This window comes from Myotis yumanensis, unplaced genomic scaffold, assembly GCF_028538775.1.
Source record: "Myotis yumanensis isolate MYYU_CA2020_CCGP unplaced genomic scaffold, mMyoYum1.0.hap1 SCAF_14, whole genome shotgun sequence".
In the NCBI taxonomy this organism is placed as follows: domain Eukaryota; kingdom Metazoa; phylum Chordata; class Mammalia; order Chiroptera; family Vespertilionidae; genus Myotis; species Myotis yumanensis.
In genome coordinates this window covers 1549408-1571836 of record NW_027223765.1, presented here as the reverse complement: position 1 = coordinate 1571836, position 22429 = coordinate 1549408, and the positions used below count along the sequence as shown (strand labels likewise).

General features: G+C 52.5%; 2 protein-coding genes and 1 non-coding gene across 6 annotated transcripts in view; 2 read left to right on the top strand and 1 right to left on the bottom strand.

Annotated features, from left to right (window-relative positions):
• The first annotated feature begins 146 nt into the window (after positions 1–146).
• GPX1 (glutathione peroxidase 1) lies at positions 147–1265 on the top strand. Of its 2 annotated transcripts, none has more exons than XM_070390946.1 (2): positions 147–447; positions 713–1265. In XM_070390946.1, the coding sequence occupies exons 1-2, from the start codon at positions 199–201 to the stop codon at positions 1166–1168; spliced, it is 705 nt and encodes a 234-aa protein (XP_070247047.1). In that variant the 5' UTR covers positions 147–198; the 3' UTR covers positions 1169–1265. The 2 variants fall into 2 exon arrangements, with proteins under 2 accessions (XP_070247047.1, XP_070247046.1); XM_070390945.1 differs by having other exon boundaries at positions 150–447; positions 729–1265.
• A 7854-nt stretch (positions 1266–9119) lies between these two features.
• Positions 9120–22429, top strand: part of USP4 (ubiquitin specific peptidase 4) — a 32931-nt gene continuing 19621 nt past the window's right edge. For 2 of the 3 annotated variants that reach the window (XM_070391263.1, XM_070391261.1), the window contains exons 1-6: positions 9120–9258; positions 11384–11511; positions 18637–18767; positions 20164–20290; positions 21044–21189; positions 21316–21377. In XM_070391263.1, the coding sequence (XP_070247364.1) occupies positions 9158–9258; positions 11384–11511; positions 18637–18767; positions 20164–20290; positions 21044–21189; positions 21316–21377 (695 nt within the window). In that variant the 5' untranslated portion in view covers positions 9120–9157. Of the gene's footprint in view, positions 9259–9579; positions 10453–11383; positions 11512–18636; positions 18768–20163; positions 20291–21043; positions 21190–21315; positions 21378–22429 lie in introns of those variants that run through there. The other variant, XM_070391262.1, reaches the window with a different exon arrangement.
• Positions 12232–12378, bottom strand: LOC138992830 (U4 spliceosomal RNA). The gene has a single exon (XR_011468159.1). It is a non-coding gene; the product is annotated as a U4 spliceosomal RNA (small nuclear RNA).

Genomic DNA, 22429 nt, shown 5'->3' with positions numbered 1-22429 from the left:
GGCGGTGTCTGCATCCGGCCGGGTCGCACCCTCGCGCCCCGCCGGTCACCAGCCGGGGAGGCGGATGGGGCGGGGCGGAGGGGGCGGAGCTGCCTGTCCCACGTGACGCCACGGCCTGCCTGTGGGTTAAAAGGCGGTGCGCCCCGGGTCCCCTGGTGTTCCTGTCCCCAGCGCTCCCGGTGCTGCCCACCCCAGGCCATGTGCGCCGCTCAGCTGGCGGGGGCCGCGGCCCCGCGCTCCGTGCACGCGTTCTCTGCGCGCCCGCTGACCGGCGGGGAGCCCGTGAGCCTGGGCTCCCTGCGGGGCAAGGTGCTGCTCATCGAGAACGTGGCCTCGCTCTGAGGCACGACGGTGCGCGACTACACGCAGATGAACGAGCTGCAGCGGCGCCTCGGGCCGCGGGGCCTGGTCGTGCTCGGCTTCCCGTGCAACCAGTTCGGGCACCAGGTGCGCCGGGCGGGGCGGGGCGGGGCGGGCCGGGGGCGGCGGGGCGGGCGGGGCAGGCGGGTGGGGAGCTCGTCCCTGCGGTCGCCGCCGCAGCCTCCTGCCCGGGGCGCGGCCAGGCAGCCGCCGGCCCGCTTCCCCTCCCCCCGGCGCGGTCCAGGCTGGGCTCCGGGCCCGCCCCGGGTGGGGCCAGATGGGCCGGCCCGGTGAGTCACCCAAAAACCCCGCTCTGCGGTCCGATGGTTCCCCTCGAGGCCCCGGCTCCCAGCGCTCCCCTCCCGCAGGAGAACGCCAAGAACGAGGAGATCCTGAACTCGCTCAAGTATGTCCGGCCCGGCGGCGGGTTCGAGCCCAACTTCACGCTGTTCGAGAAGTGCGAGGTGAACGGCGCGCAGGCGCACCCCCTCTTCGTCTTCCTGCGGGAGGCGCTGCCCGCGCCCAGCGACGACGCCACGGCGCTCATGACCGACCCCAAGCTCGTCACCTGGTCCCCCGTGTGCCGCAACGACGTGTCCTGGAACTTCGAGAAGTTCCTGGTGGGCCCGGACGGCGTGCCCGTGCGCAGGTACAGCCGCCGCTTCCCCACCATCGACATCGAGCCCGACATCGAAGCCCTGCTGGCCCAGGCCCCCGGCAGTGCCTAGGGCGCCCGCTCACCCACCGGCCTCTGGGGGGGTTTATCCTTGACGGTGTTGCCTCTAAACCTACGCGGAGGAATGCCTGATGTCCAGCCAAACCCCCCCAGATGGGCCCTGGTCCTGCCCACCCTGCCTCCCCCTCCCACACACGGCTTTCACAATAAACTGCCCGCTGTCAGCGGACTCTGTTTGTCCTGTGTCAACGTCAGCGTCGGGGGTGGGGGGACACCTTTCCTTTCCCCTCTCCGCATTGTCACAGGCTGGGAGCTGGAGCCCCCCACCCTCCACTCCGGGCCAAGCCTGGGCTTCCTCTCCTTCCTCTGCAGTGTGTGGGGGCCACTCCTATGCCGCCCCGGCTCCTGTCCCAGTGTCTCCCTCTCCCTGCCATGCAATAGGGCCATCCCCAAGGACCTGTTGGAGGAGTAAGTCCTTACTCCGGAAGGGAGGACGGGCCAGGGCCGACTCCTAACCCAGCAGTGGGCCTCTCCCTGAGCGTGTGCTGGGCGGGAAGTGACCTTCACACAACACAGCGCCATCTCAGGCTCCCGTTCTCGGAGTCTGTGGCTTCTCCCAGCGTTAGGCCCACACAAGCCTGTTTTACAGTTGGAAGCTCATGCAACATGACAAGTTCTTTCCCCATTTCCTTTGCTAGACCTTTGCATGTTGCTACCCAGCACATCTGCTCCCATGCTGTCCTCACTGGTTCAGAGTGAGAAGCGGATACCACTGGCCCTCTGGCCGCGCCCTGCAGGGCACTTGGCAGTTAGTTGCAGATGCAGGGCCAGGCCTGGGGTAGGAACTTATCTGGGCGGCCAGCTGCTGCTGCTGAGGTGTGGCTCAAGGCCCGCCTCTCCGTCTGGGGGTCCTGCTGTCAGTGATCTGCCCTGCAGACCTGGGACCACCTCCTGTCGCAGTGGGAGGGACTCTCCAGGGCTGGGATGGAGCCTCCGCGTGGGCAGCCAAGGACCCGGATGCTGGCAGTGTCAGCCCAGCCAGGATGTGGGCCTGAGGCTCTGGGGCCCTGGCCTTCACGCTCAAGGTGGTGGTTCAAGTCTCTTCTGTGCCTGAACCAACTCTCAGAACTCCTTCCGCCCTAAGCAGCAACCTGCTGCGCCCTCCCCCTCTTCTCTGCCCTGAGGTCGTTGGGGGCGAAGGCCTCTGCAGCTGTTCTGTTCCCTTTGGATCCCACCCTACCTGTCTCCTCAGAACTCAGGATCTGCTTGCCCCAGGGTGAGAGTCTGGAAGGTGGACTGGGGCTGGCCGATGACGTGAATTGGCAAATGTTTGTCAATACGAAGAGACTTTGATCATTTGTGGCCTCCAAATCCGATTCCTGGAATGGAGAACAGCAACCTATACATCTGGGTGTATCTGGGTTTACCCAAGCCACCTGTGACTCCCACACCCCACAATTATTCACTAAAAGCCCTGTGCCCCCGACTGCACCCCTCCATTCCGTCCCGTGCCAGGGGCTCTGCTGGGTGCCAGGGCCGAGGTCCTCGGGCAGAAAGATGGCATCATTACGAAAAGCATGTTGAGCTCCACGAGGTCGCCCGGGTGCTCTGAGGGCCTGGCTTGGGAGGGACGACATGCTTCGCCTCCTGGAAGAAGCCACAGTGAAGCTGAAGGGAGGGCAAGAAGGTAGGTGAGGAACACGCTGACGGAGGGTAGATGGGCGGTGAGCAGTGTGAGGGGCCTGGGTGGGGAGGGGGCCTCATCGGCAGTCAGACGACACAGGAGGAGCAGGTTGGGGGTGGGGTGTGTGTGTTTGGATTCAGGTGTGGTGCCTGAGACATCCTGATGGCAATATTCAGGAGAGGGGGTTACAAGAGGCTTAGAAAAGGAGGATGCTGGAGACGAAGGTCTGGCCAACGGCACAGTGAGTAGCATGGAGAGGATGGCATTACCTGGGGAGAGTGGCCAGAAGGAGATGAAGCACGCAGGCCTGACTCACCATCCTTCCAGGCGAGGTGGCAGAGAGGTGCCCTGGGAGGAGCAAGGCACCGAGGGAAGGTGTGTTCTTAAAGGATGATCAGCTGGGTCAAGTGCTCACTGTGTGTGTTCCCCAGCAAGTGTGGTTCCTGGGAGGCAGCTGGAGCTGGAGCTGAGCGCCAAATGCCTTGATGTTCCGGGTCCTGCTCCAGGAGCTAAATATATAGCACGCAAGACCCCCCTGGGCCGGCGTGGCTCGGGGTTGAGCGTTGTTGACCTATGAACCAAGAGGTCACAGTTCGATTCCTAGTCAGGGCACATACCGGGGTTGTGGGCTCAATCCCCAGCGGAGGGTGTGCAGGAGGCAGCCGATCCATGATTCTCTCTTTTCACTGATGTTTCTCTCTCTCCTTCTCCCTGAAATCAATTTTTAAAAAATCACCTGGATTCTTGCTAAACCTACTCGGTGACCTACAGCTGGAGGTATGAGAGCCTTCCTGCTCCATCTCCCCTTTCCCGAGAAGGGTCAGTGTGGCTCCCACTCCACCATCTGGGGCGGCTCTAGGATGGAGACCCAGAGCTGTCGGAACTGCCTCCAGCCTTTCCCCAGGCTGGCTGGGGACTCACCCGCCTCACCCACTCTTCCCATCTCAGTTTACGCCTTGGGCTAGCCCGGAAGGGAACTTCTGAGCTGACCCTGACTGGGGAGTATTCCTGCTCAGATTTCCAGCTGCCTCCCTCCCTTAATTGAAAGTCCTTTCCAACTCTTTATTCTTCAGGAAGACTCAATAAAGCCAGTTAACTGAGGACATCTTCCCCCAACACACACACACACACACACACACACACACATGCACTTTGCTGCACACACACATTCTTTATCGTTCAACCATGTAACTGCTACTGGCTCCGACCCGCACCCACCCCACCCCCTTGTGACTCAGCATAAACAAGTAAAATGGAAGGAACCCCAGGGCGCCTGCCCGAGTTGCTGCCTTTGGTAGAAGTGGCTGGGACGTTTCTGCTCTGGGAGGGGGCGGCAGCGTGTAGGCCAGTGATTGTAAGAAGGGGGTGGGCCCTGCTCTTACTCAACCAGGTTCAGAAACTTCCACTTTAGTACTTCTTTCCAGAAATGCTATTTGTTTGTTTTGCCTTTTTTAAACATTAAACCTGATAAGATTATTGTATTTTAAGTCACTACGATGTACAATATTTTCATATTTTACAATTTTATTTGTTAATTACATCTCAATTTTTAAATAATCTGATGAAATTTGGTCAGGCACTTCTTGCACAATTAGTCCTTTATCAGATGACTTCCTTATTCTGTGAAAATGTAGTTTCAAAAACATTTACAGCAAGATTATTTTTAGAGAAACATTCCGGGTCGGATCAGCCTAATAAATTTGCATGAATGTTAACTTTTGGACTGGAAAAAAAACCAACAACACAAAAATACCGGGCCAAAAAGTCCCCCAAGAGAACACAGCCTGGATTCCTGTCCGAGCGCTTTGACAATCACCAGATGGGCTGGCAGAGCAGGCTTTCACATGGAGGTTCGACACCCCTGGGGCGGGCACTAAGGCAAGCCCTGCTCCAGCCGGTCAACAAGTTACTGGACTCGGGCCTGGAATCGGGGGCCGCTAGGCTGGGAGCTGGGAGCACAAACGAGCGAAGTTCTGGCTCAGTGAGTGAGGCCTCATGTGCCCTGGCCCTGCGGGTAACAGACAAGCAAACTCTGAGCTTTGACCTTTCCAAGAACTTAATTTCAGGCTTGTCACGTGAGAAAGGAAAAACAAAAACCACCAGCTAGGAGGCCACGTGCCGGTGGGTATTCTGTTAGTTGCATCAAAAGCGCTAAGACTGACATGACACGATAGCGGTGTGCCGGGCAGGGCACGGCAGCCTGTCCAGCACGCACTCGGCAGACAGAAACCCCATCCCCCAGCCCTTCCCAGGTCCAGCCTAGCTGTGGCCAGCAAGGCCAGGGTAGGAGACCACAACATGGACTCACTTAATCCGAATGCCTACATTCGGAGCGGTATCCAGGGGCAGCCCAGCGTGGGTGCTATCTCCAGGGCTGCAGGCCCCCCGGCTCCACGGGAGGCAAGTGAGGGGGTCTGAGTCTCCCTGCAGAGGAAGCACCCCGACCCCAGCTTTCTCTGTCCCCAGCACGTGACTGTGAGTGTGAGCCTAGAGAAGCCCTGGTCCTCTGAGAATCCCTTTGCAGACGCATCAGTGGCCCCCAAAGCCCAGGGGGATGTTACGCATGCCTTTGTTGCTTAAGTTTCCTTCCCAGAGAAGTGTCTGCAGCATCTCCCTCCATGTTCCTGTAGCACTTAAAAAAAGTTTGTATTGATTTTTAGAAAGAGAGGGAGACAGAGAGATAGAAACATCGATGTGTCATCTATCCGCTGCCTCCTGCACGCCCCCTACTGGGGATCAAGCATGTGCCCTGACTAGGAATCGAACCCCAGACATCTTGGTCTATGTGGGATGATGCTCAATCCACTGAGCAACACCAGCCGGGCCTCCTGTAGCACTTTTATCATGGGGCGCGGCTAAAGTGTTTTGGACAGGTTCAAGCCTTGGACTGATGAGAGGGCACGGTCCTCTCATGGCCACGTGCAAGTCCCAGCTGGAGGGCAGAGCCCTCCCAGCACAATCATAGCCAACAGCTGTAGTTGTGAGCTTGAACCTATGGTCCGAACACGTGGCCCCACGTGCCCGAGTGATAGAGTTCAGGTGCATGTAATTGAGTGGGACTGAAACCCACGAGAATGTTGTAAACATCTTGATCACGCCCTTACATTGCCTCGTGGAATCTGTCTATAAAAAAAGACTCGGCTTGTGGGCGCTGGCGCTGTCTCTCCATCTGGGAGCAGCGTCTCACCGAGGCCCAGCTTTCATTCTCTTGTCTGTCTTTTCTCAATCCTTTCATCACCCCCACTTGGGGTCACCCTTGGCCGTGCTGGCACGGCACATTTTATCACACAACACAGGACATTATCATTACATGCGAAATCTTCCCCAACCACACAGGCTGGAACCCCTGCAGGGTAAGGACTGGGAGCACATACTAGATTAGTCAAATGAAGAAATGACTAGTATCTGGGTAATTTTTATTTGTTCATCCAAAAAATGTCTACTGAGAATTGCTCTGTGCCAAGAGCAAACGACATACACAATTAACGTCTAAACACTTGTGTATGGTTAAGACAGTGATGGCAACAGAACTGGAGGAGAAACAACTGCTGGCCACACCTGGCCTTGGGGGCCACACCCTCCTTGTCCAATCAGGGCTGGGCATGGACAGTGACATAACCAGGATGGACTGTCCAACAGCAGCAGGAGTCTCCAAGGTAGGAAGGTGATCCCACTTCCTCCTTGAAATCCTTTCAGGTTTTTGCCTCTGTCACCTTCCCCAGTAACCTAACTCTTAAAAAAATAAATAAATAAATACACACACACACACACACACACACACACACACACACATATAGACACATTTATTGATTTCAGAGAGGAAGGGACAGGGAGAGATAGAAACATCAATGATGACAGAGAATCATTGATTGGCTGCCTCCTGCACACCCCACAGCTAGGGCATGTGTTCCAACGGGGAATCACTGAACTCCAGGTTCGTAGGTCAATGCTCAGCCACTGAGCCATGCCAGTTGGGCAGTAATCTAACCCTTATATAACAGAGGCTATAATGGCACCGATAGGACCTTTAATTCTTCTAAAATGTACTTCTAGCTTTTAACTTCTTTACAGTCCCCTGGGCATGGTAAGGAAGCAAGTGATGTCTCTCCTGCTGCCACCTCTCATCAAAAGGGCCCACCATCTGTGAACACCCGCCTGCACTCTGGCTGCAGGCCTAGGCGGGGCCTGGGGTGACCTGGGAGTGCCACCGCAGTGAAGTGGAGAGCAAGCCATGGACCAGCCAAGGTGAGAACTTTATGACTTGCAACCAAATAAAGCTTCAAGTTCACACACCCATACCTTACCAATCCTCAAATAGATCACCACAGACCAAGATCAAAGAGTACGTGACCAATCACCAGCCAGGCCTCTTCCCTCCAGCTCCCTTCCTGCTTTCCTTCCTGTTTTTTGTGGCCCACGTTCCCATGGCAACCAGTTAAGTTCTGGGGTTTGGTTATGGCGCCGAGTGCCCCAGTAGGCCTAACCTCTCCCTCGCAAATGGCACACAGCACAGCCCTGGGGCCCGGGTGTCTCCCGAGCTGAATCACTCATTTCCTCCCAAATGTATGGGTCACTCCCACAATGGCAGGAACACACCCAGATGCTCATTGTTACCAGTTCTAGGTTTTTAACTTTTTAAAAAAATATCTATTAACTTCAGAGAGGAAGGAAGAGAGAGAAACAGAAACATCACTGATGAGAGAGAATCATCGATAAGCTGCCTCCTGCATGCCCCACACTGGGGATCAAGCCCACAACCAGGGCTTGTGCCCCGACTGGGAATCGAACCGTGACCTCCTGGTTCATAAGTCAACTCTCAATCACTGAGCCAAGCCGGCTGGGCTTTTTTTTTTTTTTTTTTTTAACATTTTAATCAAACTAACTTGAAAAGTTTTAAGCCTGGCCAGTGTGGCTGAGCGTCATCGACCAATAAACCAGGAGGTCATGGTTCAGTTCTAGGTCTGAGCACTTGCCTGGGTTGCAGGCTTGATTACCAGTGTGGGGTGTGCAGGAGGCCGCCAATCAACGATTCCCTCATCACTGATGTTTCTCTCTCTCTCTCTCTCCCTTCCTCTCTGAAATCAATACAAGCTTTTTTTTAAAAAAGTTTTTAAAACTTTAGAAATGATGATCAGTGCGACCTTCTGACTATGAAGTCTCATTTTCTTCCTTGAATTTTAACTACCGGCACTTTGTAGCTTCAGAGAAATTATAGGAAGTGCCCGTAATCAGTACACTATGTTCACGGCGATTTAACAGCACTGAAGCGATCCAGGTTTAAAGAGGTTTCCCGAAGCTCTCATTTTTGTAAGTAGGTTTTGTCCTCATTCCTTAGGACCAAGGGTGAAAACGGTGCAGGAGGAGCCGCTAAAAGAGGAAGCCGGAAGCAGACACTCTCCAGGGGAGGTTCGGACGGAGTTCCGGCCACCCACCTTTCTTTTTCCGTAAATAACAGGACTAAGGGTAGTGTTTCTCACTGTGTAACATTTTTAACGATTTCAAGGAGCTTTCCGGGCTGGCTCCCAGATGTCAGTGGGAACTCCTGATCCCCTCCCACAGGAGGGCTGTGTGGTGTGTGCAGGTTTCAGCGGAAAAGTGTTGAGGACACTGCACTCGTGGCAGCCGATGGGGAAGCCTGGGCACCTCGGGTGGGGACACACCTGGGCCACTGCCCCCGCCCCGCGCCGTCTGCTCCTCCGGCGACACAGCTAGTCGCTGGCTCGGGGTGGAGGGCTGGAGCTCCCGGGTGTCATCTGAACCCCCCTAACGCGGAGGACGTGGGGACCCCGAGGCCGGCCCCCCAGAGGGTAAGAGACCTGGCTCGGGTGGCTGATGGGCAGCAGGTCCCCTACGTGCCCGCCAGAATATTAAAGTTTACAGGGGCCTCCGTCCTCGGTCACCAGCTCCGTCCGGAAGATGTCAACACCTCGGTGCTCTCTCTGAACGGCGTCCTCCGGCCGTTCCTAGCCCGGAGGCAGGCGGGACGCACCCTCCCGGCACAGGGTGGGGTGCGGCTCCGATGGCCCGGGCCCAGCTTGCGGGGCCACCGGCCATCGCGGCCTCCCAGTGACCACCTCCAACTGAGGGGTCGTGGGCCCTGCAGCCTGACTCTGAGGCCGCGGGGCTGGACCCAGAAGGGAGGGAGCCGAGCCTGCGGTGCGGACGGGAGGGCGGGAGGAAGTGGCCGCTCCTACCCTGCAGCGCGCTCCCACTTCCGGCCCCTCCCGACCCCTCCCGGCCCCACCGCGCAAGCGCGGGAGAGGCCGGCGCGTGGGGGCGGGGAGACGAGTGGGCGGGGCGGCGCTCCGGGCAGCGGCGCCGGGGGAGGAGGAGCTTGCGTGCGCGCGCGCGTGCGTGCGCGCGCGAGGGGGCGTGGCCCACAGCACGCTGTGCGCGAGGCGGATGTCCGGGTCGGCTGGGCCGGGGCCGCGGACGAGATGGCGGAAGGCGGGGGCTCCGGGGAGCGACCAGATGCGGAGACCCAGAAATCCGAACTCGGGGCCTTGCTGAGGACCACGCTCCAGCGAGGGGCGCAGTGGTGAGCGCCGGGCTCCCTGGCCGCCGCGGGGGGTCGGGGGTCCGGCCCTGGCGCTCAGGCCGGGCCCCTCTTTCTCGGCTCGGGTCGGGGCCCGGCGGGGGCGATGCTGCTGGTCCGGAGGATAGTGGCCTGACCCCGGCCCCGCGGGAGAGGGACCCTGCGGTCACTTCTGGGGGGAAGCGTGGGCGGAGCCGAAGGTCGTCCCGGCTCCCGGAGCCCCGGGGGGCGGACCCGGCGGGGAACGGGCTGCTGGACGGGGCCGGGGCCGGGGCCGGGGAGTGAGTGCTCACGGGGACCTTCGGGAGGAGGAGAGCCCTCTCCCTCCGCGGACTCGCCGGTGACCTTGGGGGAAGGCGTCCACCCGCGCCGGCCGGGCCTGCCTGTGCGGGGCGCCCCCTCCCCGCCCCGGGCTTGAGCGAAGAAGAGAAGAAGATACTTTGTAACTTGTAAACTGCAGAGCAGAGGCCTGCGAGCTCAGATGGTTTCAGTAGCAAATGTCAGAAACAACTGTGGCCGCAGCGTTTCGGAGCCCAGATAAGACGACGACGAAGTCCGGCACTTGGAAGAGCAAATCGGCGGCGGGCGCTTCTTACGAAATCGTTCCGCAGGAGGGACAGCACCCCTGCGGGTGGAGAGGTGTCTGGGCGGTGCTGCCCAGGCGGCCGCGCGGGGTGGGCAGGCCCTCCTAGGGACGGAATTGGGTAGGGACGGAATTGGGTAGGGACGAGCGAGACATTGGGATCAGCAGGGATTCACATACTGCTCCCCGAACTGAAAGACAGGGCAAGCAGAGGCACTTACATCTTTTTTTATTGTTATTGATTTTAGAGAAAGGAAGGGGCGGGAGAGAGAGAGAGAGAAAGAAAGAAACACCGGTGTGAGAGAGAGCCATCCATCCGCTGCTCCCTGCATGGGCCCTGACCCGGCAGCCTGGGTACTGCCCTGCCGGGAATGGAACCCGCCACCTTCTGGGGAACAGGACGGCTCTCCAGCCAAGTGAGCCCAGTGGCCAGGGCGGCAGTCACTTTTAGAAGTTACCCTGCTTAGGGGTGATTTCTGAAGAATACTCAGCAGAAGCAGAGGACGTTTGAGAGAGACGAAAATCACACACAGCACTTGGAGGGAAAAGAGCATTTTAGAGATTTGGATGTATTTATGGGTCCTTCCGGCCCCTGGGAAGCTGCCTGATCTCAGGTCTGTCAGTTATAAAACTTGAAGGACTCACCAATATAAATGTTGTGCCTTGTTTAATCACAGATATTTTCCTCTCCTGTCTTATTTGTAAAACAGCATAGGGATACTTTTATTTTTTATCTTTTAATATATTTATTGATTTCAGAGAGGAAGGGAGAGGGAGAGAGAGAGACATATCAATGATGAGATTCATTGATCGGCTGCCTCCAGCACATCCCCCACTGGGGATTGAGCCTGAAACCCAGGCCTGTGCCCTTGGCCAGAATCAAACCTGGGACCCTTCAGTCCGAAGGATAACGCTCTATCCACTGAGCCAAGCCAGCTAGGGCCATAGGGGTACTTTTAAAATGTAACCAGATCAACTTGCTTTTTGGCAAGGTACATGTACCTAGACACTCCTGTGTGTGTGTGTGTGTGTGTGTGTGTGTGTGTCTACACATAGACAGACATACACACTCTTAAAAAAGTGTATCTTGTTTGGTCTTCAAAGGACTACTGAAGTGCTGGATGTTACTATCCCACTTTCAGAAAGAAAATTAGTTTGGTGCCCTTTGTGTCAAGCAAAGCAGTGTAACCAAATTGTCTACCTGGACAAGAACCTCTATAAAATCATTATGAAATTAGCGGCTTGATCATTAGCAAACAAGATTTTATCTGTAGAAATATTTCCTTTAAATAAGCATTTTGAAGGCAATCATTTCCTTCCTTTCATTTATTCATTCTTTCAGCAATCATTTCACTTAATGGATACTCTCACAAGTATCGATTAGCTCTCTGTGCCATGTAGGGCCTGTTTGAGAATGTATATTTTTTTGGGGGGGGGGTTGCTTGTTCCCTAAATGGAAAGACCATAAAAAAAAAAATGAAGGGATCAGCTGCAGAAACGTACAACCTCAGCTTTGCTGTACAGTGAATTTTCCTCCGTCTCCAGGTATCTTATTGACAGCCGGTGGTTCAAACAGTGGAAGAAGTATGTGGGCTTTGACAGCTGGGACGTGTACAATGTGGGAGAACACAACATGTTTCCTGGCCCGATAGATAACTCCGGACTCTTTTCAGGTGCGGTATCTGCTGCTTTTCTTTTCTTCCTTTTTGCTTTCTGTTTTGGCAGTACCTTTGTTAAAGCTGGGACAGTGACAACAGCAGCAGGAGGGCCTCGGCAGGCTGCTTTGACCCTGGAAATGTTATCGGAAGAAAGGGGCCCAGGCGGGCTGCGTGGTTCACGGGGAAGTCAGAGAAAAGGGGGCCTTGGAGACAGGGTCAGGATCAGCCCAGGACGAGCTGCCACTGCCATTGCTCCCCTGGTTGCAAGTCTCGTGGGGACCCTTAGGAGAGTTTAGCTGCTGCTCGCCTGAGAGGGAGAAGAGCCTGAGAGGGAGGGAGATCACTCCTATGGCTTTTCTTTCTTTTTAAATTGGATTTTAGATAGAAAGGAAGGGAGAGGGAGAGAGAGAAACACTAATACAAGAGACACATCGATTGGCTGCTTCCTGCATGGCCCCTACTGTGGATGGAGCCTGAAACCTGGGCATGTACCCTGACCAGGAATCGAATCCAGGACCTTTTGGTCTGTTGGGTGACACTCAATCCACTGAGCCACACCAGCCGAGCTCCTGTTGCTTTCCTAACTGGTGTTCATTTGGGCAGTGGCCTGGGGTCATGTTTATATGTAACACACCTGTGAGGGGATACAGTGTCTTCTATTTGTGTCTATACTAGGTCTTTACAGACCCTCAGGGAGAAGCTAAGTTGGTTTCATCCTAAATTAACTGCTTCTAACAAGAGCATGCTTCTAGTGTTTAAAATCTCTCTTTTTTTGCCAACTAGTTCTGCTAGAGATTTTATTTTATTTTTATTTTTTTCAATTAGCAATAATCGCTTCTCAGTTAAACCTCATTGGCTACGATATTGCCACTGTGCAAAGCTCTGCTAGAGATTTCAGATGAGTATATGGTATAGAAAGAAATAGGGTATCATTTTGAAATTACATCTGGAATCTGAAATTTGGGAACCAGAATTTTCTTTGTTACCTTAACTGTGGAACAAATTGTAGACCCGTCGATGTTCATCAAGCATTTCTGTGGTGGCTGTTTGTGTAGAGGTGGTAGGAGGAGAGGTGGAAAGTCAGCTGAGTTGTGATCCCCATCAGCTCCTAATGGGCCAGGTGACTGGATTGCAGAAGTGATGGCGGACACGCCTGAGCTCAGCGGGCGCCTGTGTCTGCAGAGATGGCAGTCGGCCTTCCCTCGGCTTGTGCTGCCCGGCGTCAGACTCCGTGCAGCAGGACGGGCTTCTGTCTCCTGTGCCCAGAATCAGGGCAGCAGGACGGCAGTCAGTGCATGAGGCTTGATCAGGGACCTAGTACTAACCTGGGTGCTTTAAAAGACGAGCAGTGCTTCGGCCCACACCCCATGGAGGGGCGTCTAAGTTACATAATAAGCAGTGCCATGTGCTTTGTTTCCTGAAGTAGGTCACAGAATGGCTTTTTACCATGAAGTTGCCTCAAGGGATCATTGCAAAAGTGTCTGCACTCGTCCTTTTTTCTTTTTTTTTTAAAAGGAGAATGCTTTTTTTTTTTTAATGTATTGATTTTTTTTTTTTTTTTTTTTTAGAGAGAAGGGAGAGATCCCCAGTTGGGGATGTGCCGAGGGCGATTGATGAGTGGTTCTCTCTCATCATTGATGTTCTGTCTCTCTCCCTCTTCCTTCCTCTCTGAAATAATAATAATTTTAAAAAGTATATATTAAAAAAAAAAGAAGGGAGAGAGAGAGAAAGAAAAGCATTGATTTGTTGTTCCACCCTCTTATGCATTCATTGGTTGTTTCTTGTATGTGCCCTGATTGGGGATCAAACCTGCAGCCTTGGCGTATCAGGACGATGCTTCAACTACCTGACCTACCGAACCAGGGCTAAAGGAGAACTCATAAGGCTTTTAATAGTAATAGTCTTAGGAATCTTAAGTTGTCTCTTGAGCTTGAATGGCTGTAGTGGCCAGGTGGGCTATTCTATTAATGGTTCTGGTCAGATTTCACATTATGTCTAACTGAGTGGTACCAAGGCCAGCTAGTGTTGAAATTGAGAAGGACCATTCACATGCACGGTAGTACCAGAATCATACTCAGATTTCCATGCAATGTTTACCATGCAATTACTTGTTTGTGAACTTTGTAATGGTTAATAGAACAAAATTTTTTTTGCCCAACTGGTGTGGCACAGTGGTTGAGTGTTGACCCATGAACCGGGAGTTTGTGGTTCGGTGCCCTGTCAGGGCACATGCCTAGGTTGCAGCCTCGATCCCCAGTAGGGGGCATGCAGGAGGCAGCCACTCAATGATTCTCATTGATGTTTCTATTTCTCCCTCTCCCTCCCCTTTTTTATTATAAAATTAAAAAAATATTAAAAAAATAGTAATAGTGATGAGAATCCTAGAGCTGGAGGGGCTCTGGGAAGGTATGCTACATGACCTTCATCTAAGGGCAAACATTCCTTTTGTGGTCCCCCAATTTGGCTTTGGCTTGAAATACTTGCTGTGTACTTGGGAAGTGAGAAGTACATTCCGTTTAAACTCCGTAACACTGACAGTGCAGGAACAACCTATCTCAGGCAAATTAGGGGAACCCCCTTCATTTCTAGGCTCTCAGTCACTTGCCAGTCCCTGTCTGGCTGCCTTCCACCCACGGTCATGGGAGTGACTTGGAAGGGGCTCTTGAAAATGTGGGAAGTTGAGGGGAGAGCATATCCTGGCTGGTGTTGTCCGCCGAGCACCCTTCTCTCCTTCTCCCTGTGCTCCTACTAGACGTCAGACAGATGCCTCTGCTTCGACTAACCTGTGCTCTCATCTTTCTTCTTCATTTGCCTCTCTGTTGAAGACAGTTGCAGAGGCTAAATCTTCATTTCAAACCCGTGTGATTTTTAGCATGATGCCCTTGAACTGATCCAGTTTTAAATGAAACTAGTGAACTGCATTGAAAATTCCAGTTAAGATTCCTACATTTGCACTACAGTGTCATTAGAAAGACGTATTTGGGAAAATTGTCACTGAGCCTCAGGGAAAAGAGCCCTTTAGAACTGTTGTACTTGGGGTTGATGATGCTGAAAGCTGTTGGTTCCTTGATTGGTTTGAGAGAAGGAGAGAAGAGGAGAGAGAGGGGAAAGAAGAGAAAGAAGCATCAATTCACTGTTCCACCCGTCCATGCACTCTTAGTTGATTCCAGTATGTGCCTTGACCGGGGATCAAACCCAGAACCAACTGAGCTACCAGACCAGGACTCCTTTCCCACTGTAAAGGCTTCTGGCTGCTGTTGGCACAGTCCGGGTGGCCAGATCTGCATGGTGCTCAGTGTGAGAAATGAAGAAGGTGTATCTCTCCAAATAAGACAATAAGTGAATAACTTTTAACTTCCATAGTTTTTAATTTATAAATTAGGCAAAAGTTTGGAGTTTAAGTATCAATTTTTTAAAATATGTTTATTGATTTCAGAGAGGAAGGAGAAGGGAGAGAGAGAAAAAAACATCAGCGATGAGAGAGAATCATTGATTGGCTGCCTCCTGCACACCCCACACTGAGGATCAAGCCTGCAACCCAGGCATGTGCCCTTGACCAGAATCGAACCCGGGACCCTTCAGTCCGCAGGCCGACGCTCTATCCACTGAGCTACGCCAGCTGGGCTGGTATCAATTTTGGGAGGAATCTCTTGGAACCCCTGGACCACCCTTCTGTTGATGAACAGAAAAGATGTGGGGTCTGTCAGTGTTAATAATCAGCCACAGCGGCTGTGGAAAGTGGCTCATCACTGAGGACTATCCACTCTTTTTAAAAAGAAATTTATTGATTGAGGGTTGTTTTTTTTAGAGAAAGAAACATTGATTTTTTGTTCACTTATTTATGCATTCGTTAGTTGCTTGTATGTGCGGGGATCGAATCCCCAACTGGCGTATCAGGACAATCTCTAACCAACTCTAACCCGACCAGGGCCCCCTTTTTGTTTTAAATTGTAGTAAAATACATAAGATTTATCATCTTAACCATTTCTTAAAAATATGTTTTTAAAATGTTTTTATTGACTTCTCTCTCATCATTGATGTTTCTTTATTTTTTTATTTTTTAATAATTTTGTTGATTTTTTACAGAGAGGAAAGGAGAGGGATAGAGAGTTAGAAACATCGATGAGAGAGAAACACCGATCAGCTGCCTCCTGCACACCCCCTACTGGGGATGTGCCCGCAACCAAGGTATATGCCCTTGACCGGAATCGAACCTGGGACCCTTGAGTCCGAAGGCCGACGCTCTATCCACTGAGCCAAACCGGTTAGGGCCTTTTTATTTTATTTTTTATTTTATTTATTTATTTTTTTTTTTAAATTAAATTTTTATTGTTCAGATTACATTTGTTCCTCTTCCCCCCCCCCATAACTCCCCTCCTTCCAGTTCCCGCCCCACCCTCCGCCCTCACTTCCCACCCACTGTCCTCATCCATAGGTGCACGATTTTTGTCCAGTCTTTTCCCGAATCTCCCATTCCCCTTTCCCCCCCAAGAATAGTCAGTCCATTCCCTTTCTATGTCCCTGATTCATTATAATCACCAGTTCATTCTGTACATCAGATTATTTATTCACTTGATTCTTAGATTCACTTGTTGATAGATGCATGTTTGTTGTTCACAATTTGTATCTTTACCTTTTTCTTCTTCCTCTTCTTAAAGGATACCTTTCAGTATTTCGTGTAATACTGGTTTAGTGTTGATGAACTCCTTTAGCTTTTCCTTGTCTGTGAAGCTCTTTATCTGACCTTCAATTCTGAATGATAGCTTTGCTGGATAAAGTACTCTTGGTTGTAGGTTCTTGGTATTCAGCACTTTGAATATTTCTTGTCATTCCCTTCTGGCCTGCAAAGTTTCTGTTGAGAAATCAGCTGACAGTCGTATGGGTATTCCCTTGTAGGTAATTGAGTCTCTTTCTCTTGCTGCTTTTAAGATTCTCTCTTTGTCTTTTGCTCTTGGCATTTTAATTATGATGTGTCTTGGTGTGGTCCTCTTTGGATTCCTTTTGTTTGGGGTTCTCTGCGCTTCTTGGACCTGTAAGTCCATTTCTTTCACCAGGTGGGGGAAGTTTTCTGTCATTATTTCTTCAAATATGTTTTCAATATCTTGCTCTCTCTCTTCTTCTGACACCCCCATAATTTGGATGTTGGTACGCTTGAAGTTGTCCCAGAGGCTCCTTACACTATCTTCATATTTTTGGATTCTTTTTTCTTTTTGTTTTTCCTGTTGTGTGTTTTTTGCTTTTTCATATTTTAAATCTTTGACTTGATTCTTGCAATCCTCTAGTCTGCTATTGGAACTCTGTATAATAGTCTTCATTTCAGGCAGTGTATGCTTAATTTCTAGTTGGTCCTTTTTCATATCCTCGAGGGTCTCACTAGATTTCTTGAGGGTCTCACTAAATTTATCAGCGGTTTCTAGAAAATTCTTGAAAAACCTTATAAGTGTGGTTTTGAACTCTATATCCAGTAGTTTGCTTTTCTCCATTTCTGTCATTTGTGACCTGTTTCTTTGTCTCCGCATTTTTTATGCTTCTCTGTGTTGATAGAGTGGCTTTCTGTGCTAGGTGTCCTATAGGGCCCAGTGGCTCAGCCTCCCCAATTACCTGAGGTGGACACTCTTGGTGCACCCCTTTGTGGGCTTTGTGCACAGTCTTGTTGTAGTTAAGCCTTGATTGTTGTAGGTATCACTGGGAGGAATTGACCTCCAGGCCAATTGGCTGAGGACCAGCTGCGTCTACAGTGGGAGAACTTCTGTGCTGGAGACACTCTTCTGGGGCAAGACTTGCTTCAGTGGGGCTTTGGTGCTCACTGAGTCTGCCCCCTGAGTGTGTCCCTTATGGATCTGAGGAGTTGTAATCTGGATGGTCCCACTCTGACCACTGGGTATACTGGTTCTTGGATCTCTAAGGAGGTGCTAATTTAGCCTCTGCCTGAGGCTACCCAGCAGGAGCTATGGAGAGATCTGCAGATTCCTCTTCTTTGTTTGGGGTTTGGAGGTGCCCAGACGAGGCCCAGCTGTGAAGCAATGCAGGCTGCTGTGGGGCCTTGGGCCTTCTTTTGGAAGTTCTGGGTCTCTCTGACCCAGTTGCAGTTTATTAGGTAATTTTCAGATTGCAAAGGGCCAGGCCTTTGAGATGCAAAAGCTTCTGTGCACAGCTTGGATGGGGCAGGGTCTCATGGAATCAACAGGGCGGAGCAAACAGCTATGGCTGATCCTCAGCCCTGCCCTAAGAGGCCCTGTGTCCCGGTAATCGCTGCAAGCACCTCTGAGAGAAAGCCGCCCTCGATTTCCTACCCATGCCAGACAGTCCAGTTTCTCCCCGTATGAGTCTGGGTCCCCAGAGACTCTCCCAGAACTGGAGTTCAGAGCAGTCGGGAGCGTGTGACTCCCTCCCGATTGAAAAAGACAACTGTGTCCTCAGTTGCCAGCCCTTTCCACGCACGGCTCCGTACCTCTGCACTTTACTTCCGCACAGCACCTCCTCTGAGTCTCAGTGTGCTTTTCTCTTTCCTTCTAGTTGTAGAATTTCCACTCAGCCAGTCTTCCTGTGGTTCTGGATGATGTCTGTTTTGTCTTTTAGTTGTATTTTTGAAGTGGTTGTGCGAGGCAGCAATTTCCCGTGTTTACCTATGCCGCCATCTTGGTTTTCTGACATCATTGATGTTTCTATCTCTCTCCCTTCCTCTCGGAAATCAATAAAAAAATACTAAAAAAAAAAGAAAACTGCATGGGCTCAATGACTCTTGGTAAATAAACTTAATTCAGTGGCTTGTTTGTTGCTTTCTTAGTAAGTCTTGAGGGGAAGACAACATCTGACAATGCAGTTTCACTACCAGGATATTATGTTAAATGTTCATAATAATTAGCCATTTTAATTGTGGATGTACTTTGGGAATGTAAGTTGGAGCTTTTCTCTTTTAACCTCCTAGAAGGAACACCAGTTCCTCATAAAATGTTCAGAAAACATGGCTAGAGACCAAGGATAGTCAGGTCCGCTCTATTCTGGCCAGTGACAGAGTTTTGTAAGTTTGTACTGTTCTGAGAAATACTTTTCTGGTTTCTGAAAATGACATAAGAATCTTGTAAAACAAACATTTCTGGGGAGAAGAGCAGTGAATTATAAGCTGTTTTCCTTTTTCAGATCCTGAGAGTCAGACCCTGAAAGAACATTTAATAGATGAATTGGACTATGTATTGGTCCCAACTGAGGCCTGGAATAAGCTAATAAACTGGTATGGCTGCGTAGAAGGCCAGCAGCCCATCGTCAGAAAAGTGAGTACACGCATGATCACACGTGCTGGTCAGTGTCGCACTGCTCCCTGGGGGACACGGGGGTTGGGTTCTGCGGAACTGGATGTGCCTAAGTGGTTGAATGGAGGTGTGTGAGGCCTTCTTTCTAGTTCTGCAGGGAATTGTGGTTGTGAGTGGTGATGAGGGAGGCTGCTCACCTAGGAAGTGACAGTGAGTGGCCTTCAAACATCAAAGCTGGCAGTGGCGTGGGCTGTGTTTAGCGGTGCCATGGGAACACTTGCTGCATGAGAGCAAGTTTACCTGGTGTCATATGGCCATGCTGGGATGCACTGCTTCTTGTTTATCTCACAGCCTTGCTGATTCTTCTGCTTTTTCCCCTGTGCCTACGTGCCTTTGGCCACACGGTTGAATATCTCAAAAAGCAGGTTTTTATAACCCAGAGAGGAATAGCCTCTTGAAGGAAGGCAGGCCCTGGGGTAAACACCCAGATTGTTAAGCCCTCTGGTAGACAGGACTCAGGAGAAGACTCCCGCCCTGACGCCCACCTGTAGTTGGCTTGTCCTACCGGAGGGGGAGTCACAGGAGCCTGCGTGCCTGCTGATAGGTACTAGTAGGCATCGGTTGAATTTCTCTCTCTGCCTGGAGTGTTGTTCCCTCCTTAGCAGAGGAGGAAAGAGCTGTAGTCTTGAAGCCGTGCTTCTAAGAGTCAGTAGGCCAGAGCTACCTTCTTTTCTCCAGCTTGAAACCTGGAACCTGGAAAAGGGTTCAGGATCACAAGTTTAGGTGCGTGCCAGCTTCCTGCAGAAGTCCCCTGCTGCCCAGTGCTGCCATGTGGCGAGTGTCCTGCCAAAGGCTATGGCCATAGTCTCTGGTCCTCTAACTCTGACAGACGCCCATGACGCGAGGGAGGCACCGTGAGCCCCAAGTAGAGATGAACAGTGCCTTCCCGTGCGGGGGACTTGTAGCTTTGGTTCCATCCTGGTGCTCTTGGCTGGTCCTAATGAGTGGAAAAGGGTTTTTAATGCCTAGGCCAGATGCCAGTGGCTTGAAATATCTGAACTTTTTGCCCTGGCCGGTTTGGTTCAGTGGATGGAGCATCGGCCTGCGGACCGAAGGGTCCTGGGTTCGATTCCGGTCAAGGGCATGTGCCTGGGTTGCGGGCTCGGTCCAACATGCAGGAGGCAGCCAATCAATGATTCTCTCTCATCATTGATGTTTCTATCTCTCTCTTCCTCTCCCTTCCTCTCTGAAATCAATAAAAATATATTTTTTAAAAATCTGAACTTTTGATCTCCTGATCACTTAAGGAAAGTGCTTATCATGTGGGTGGATTCTGCCTTTTGCCTCCGCTGAGCCATGTTGCTTCCAGGACTGCGCAGGTGTGGCAGGCTCTCCTTCACCCGCGCCTCTCTCCCAGGTCGTGGAGTACGGCCTGTTCGTCAAGCACTGCAAGGTGGAGGTGTATCTGCTGGAGCTGAAGCTCTGTGAGAACAGTGACCCCACCAACATGCTGAGCTGCCATTTCAGCAAGGCCGACACCATCGGTGAGCAGCTGGGCCGGGCTCTAGGGCCCATTGGAGAGAGTGCAGAGCATTGTGGCTGGTGGGAGGGAGGCTGGGTGCCCTCTTCAGACTTATTACCAGGTCATCTCGGGTTGGGGTTACCAGTCCTGACCTGGGAGCTGCTCCCCAGGGTGTTCTTGCGGGGAGCTAAGCCTGAGAGTCATATTCTATAGAACGCCAGGCAGTGGACTGAGCGTCCGACTGCGGACCCAAAGGTCCCAGGTTCGATTCTGGTCAAGGACACATGCCTAGATTGCGGGCTCGGTCCAACGTGCAGGAGGCAGCCAATCAATGATTCCCTCTGATCATTGATGTTTCTATCTCTCTCTTCCTCTCCCTTCCTCTCTGAAATAAAAATATTAAAAAAAAAAAATAAAAAATTCAGATTCAGAGAGCTTAAAGTAACTTATTAAACAACCTCAGGGAGAAAGTGACAGAGCCGAGTCTTTGAAACCAGATCTGTCTCAACTCCAAGGATAAGTGTTCTCACTTCTCGGTGTTGCTCTGGGCTATAAATGGGACCCGATCATCAGAGAAGGACAAGCGTAGGGAACGTTTCCAGGCCTGAGGCCAGAGGACGCCCATGGAAGATGTTGGCCTGAGGTCAGTCAGAACTTTTGATCCCGAGCGTCCTGTGGCCCTCGAAGAGGAAGGCGGGTGGGCATTCGCTTGCCAGGGCCGTCTGCAGCCTTCCCTCTGGAGGCAGCCCTGAGCGACCTTCCTGCCTGTCCCCAGCCACCATTGAGAAGGAGATGCGGAAGCTGTTCAACATCCCTGCGGAGCGGGAGACGCGGCTGTGGAACAAGTACATGAGCAACACCTACGAGCAGTTGAGCAAGCTCGACAACACTGTCCAGGACGCGGGGCTGTACCAGGGTCAGGTAGGCGGGCCAGGCCTGCCCAGCCGGCGGCTCAGCCGGGGAGAGGGTGCCAGGCATCGCTGGTTCTGAGCATGTCTGGAGGGAGGTGGTTCGCACATTCCACATGTGGGTCTCCTTTTCTCTCAGGTGCTAGTCATTGAGCCCCAAAATGAGGATGGCACGTGGCCGAGGCAGACCCTGCAGTCAAAGTAAGTGACCGTTTCTGCCGGTGGCTGGGCACAGGAGTGAGAGACTCTTCCTAAGGCAGCTACCAGGCTGAGGAAAACGTTTCTTGGATGAAAAAATGTATTTGACTTTATAGTCAGAGTCTCGTCCTGGTTGCAGGCGCCGGCCTTTGCTGGGCAGCATCTGGGCAGCGTCCATGGGAAGCGGTCAGGGCTGTGAGTGAGGCAGGAGGTGGCTTTGTTTCTGTCGAGGCTCAGGCACCTCTGTCTCAGGAGGTGCCCGTGCGGGGTGTGGAGCTGTGCATGTCCCGAGAAGGGGCAGAAGGAAGGGACGGACTTTGCTGATGGTGTAGGCTGGGGAAGCAGGGTCTGTTGTCTGATGGTCATGGGACAGTGTCGGGCTTGGTTCCCTTTCCTCAGCCAGGCCTTGGGCAGTGACTGCATAGTGGTGGGTTCATAGCTCCTTTGAGAGTCATGGTTTATGGGTTGATGCTCAACCGTGAGCCACATCTGCCTACTCGCAGTCCCCTTCAAAAGGCTGCCTGCACAGCGGGGAAGGGGCTGGCGTTCCTGAAGCAGAGCTGTGAGTGCGCGCCCATGCGGGGGACTAGTGTTGGTGTGGGGAGGGCACAGCTGAGGGTGCTGTGAAGGCAGTACTAAGGCCACATGGGCTCTGGATATTGAGATTAGTCTTCAGGGGGGGCTCATGCTATGAGCAGCGTGCAGCCTGGAGGGCATCTGAGGAGCGAACGGGGCAGCAGAGCAAGGGGTGCAGGCTGCGCGTGTCCCAGGGCCTCCCGCTGGGCTCGGCATGCTTGACGTGCAATTGAGACCAGCTGACGTGAATTGAAGCAGGACCTGTCTGGTGGGAAGTGGCCGAGAGACCAGAGGCCTGGCCAGAGTCCTTTCAGGAGCAGAGGGATCCTTTCTGGGAGGTGTGGCCTGTGTGTTCAGCATGTTGGTGGCAGGAGATGCACAACAGAGGGTGAGGTCTCCCCTCACCTAATAGGTGCATCTGAGAGTCAGCTGTCTCCCACGGGTGCCTGTGTCCCAGCCTGCAGTGCCCCCGCATGTGC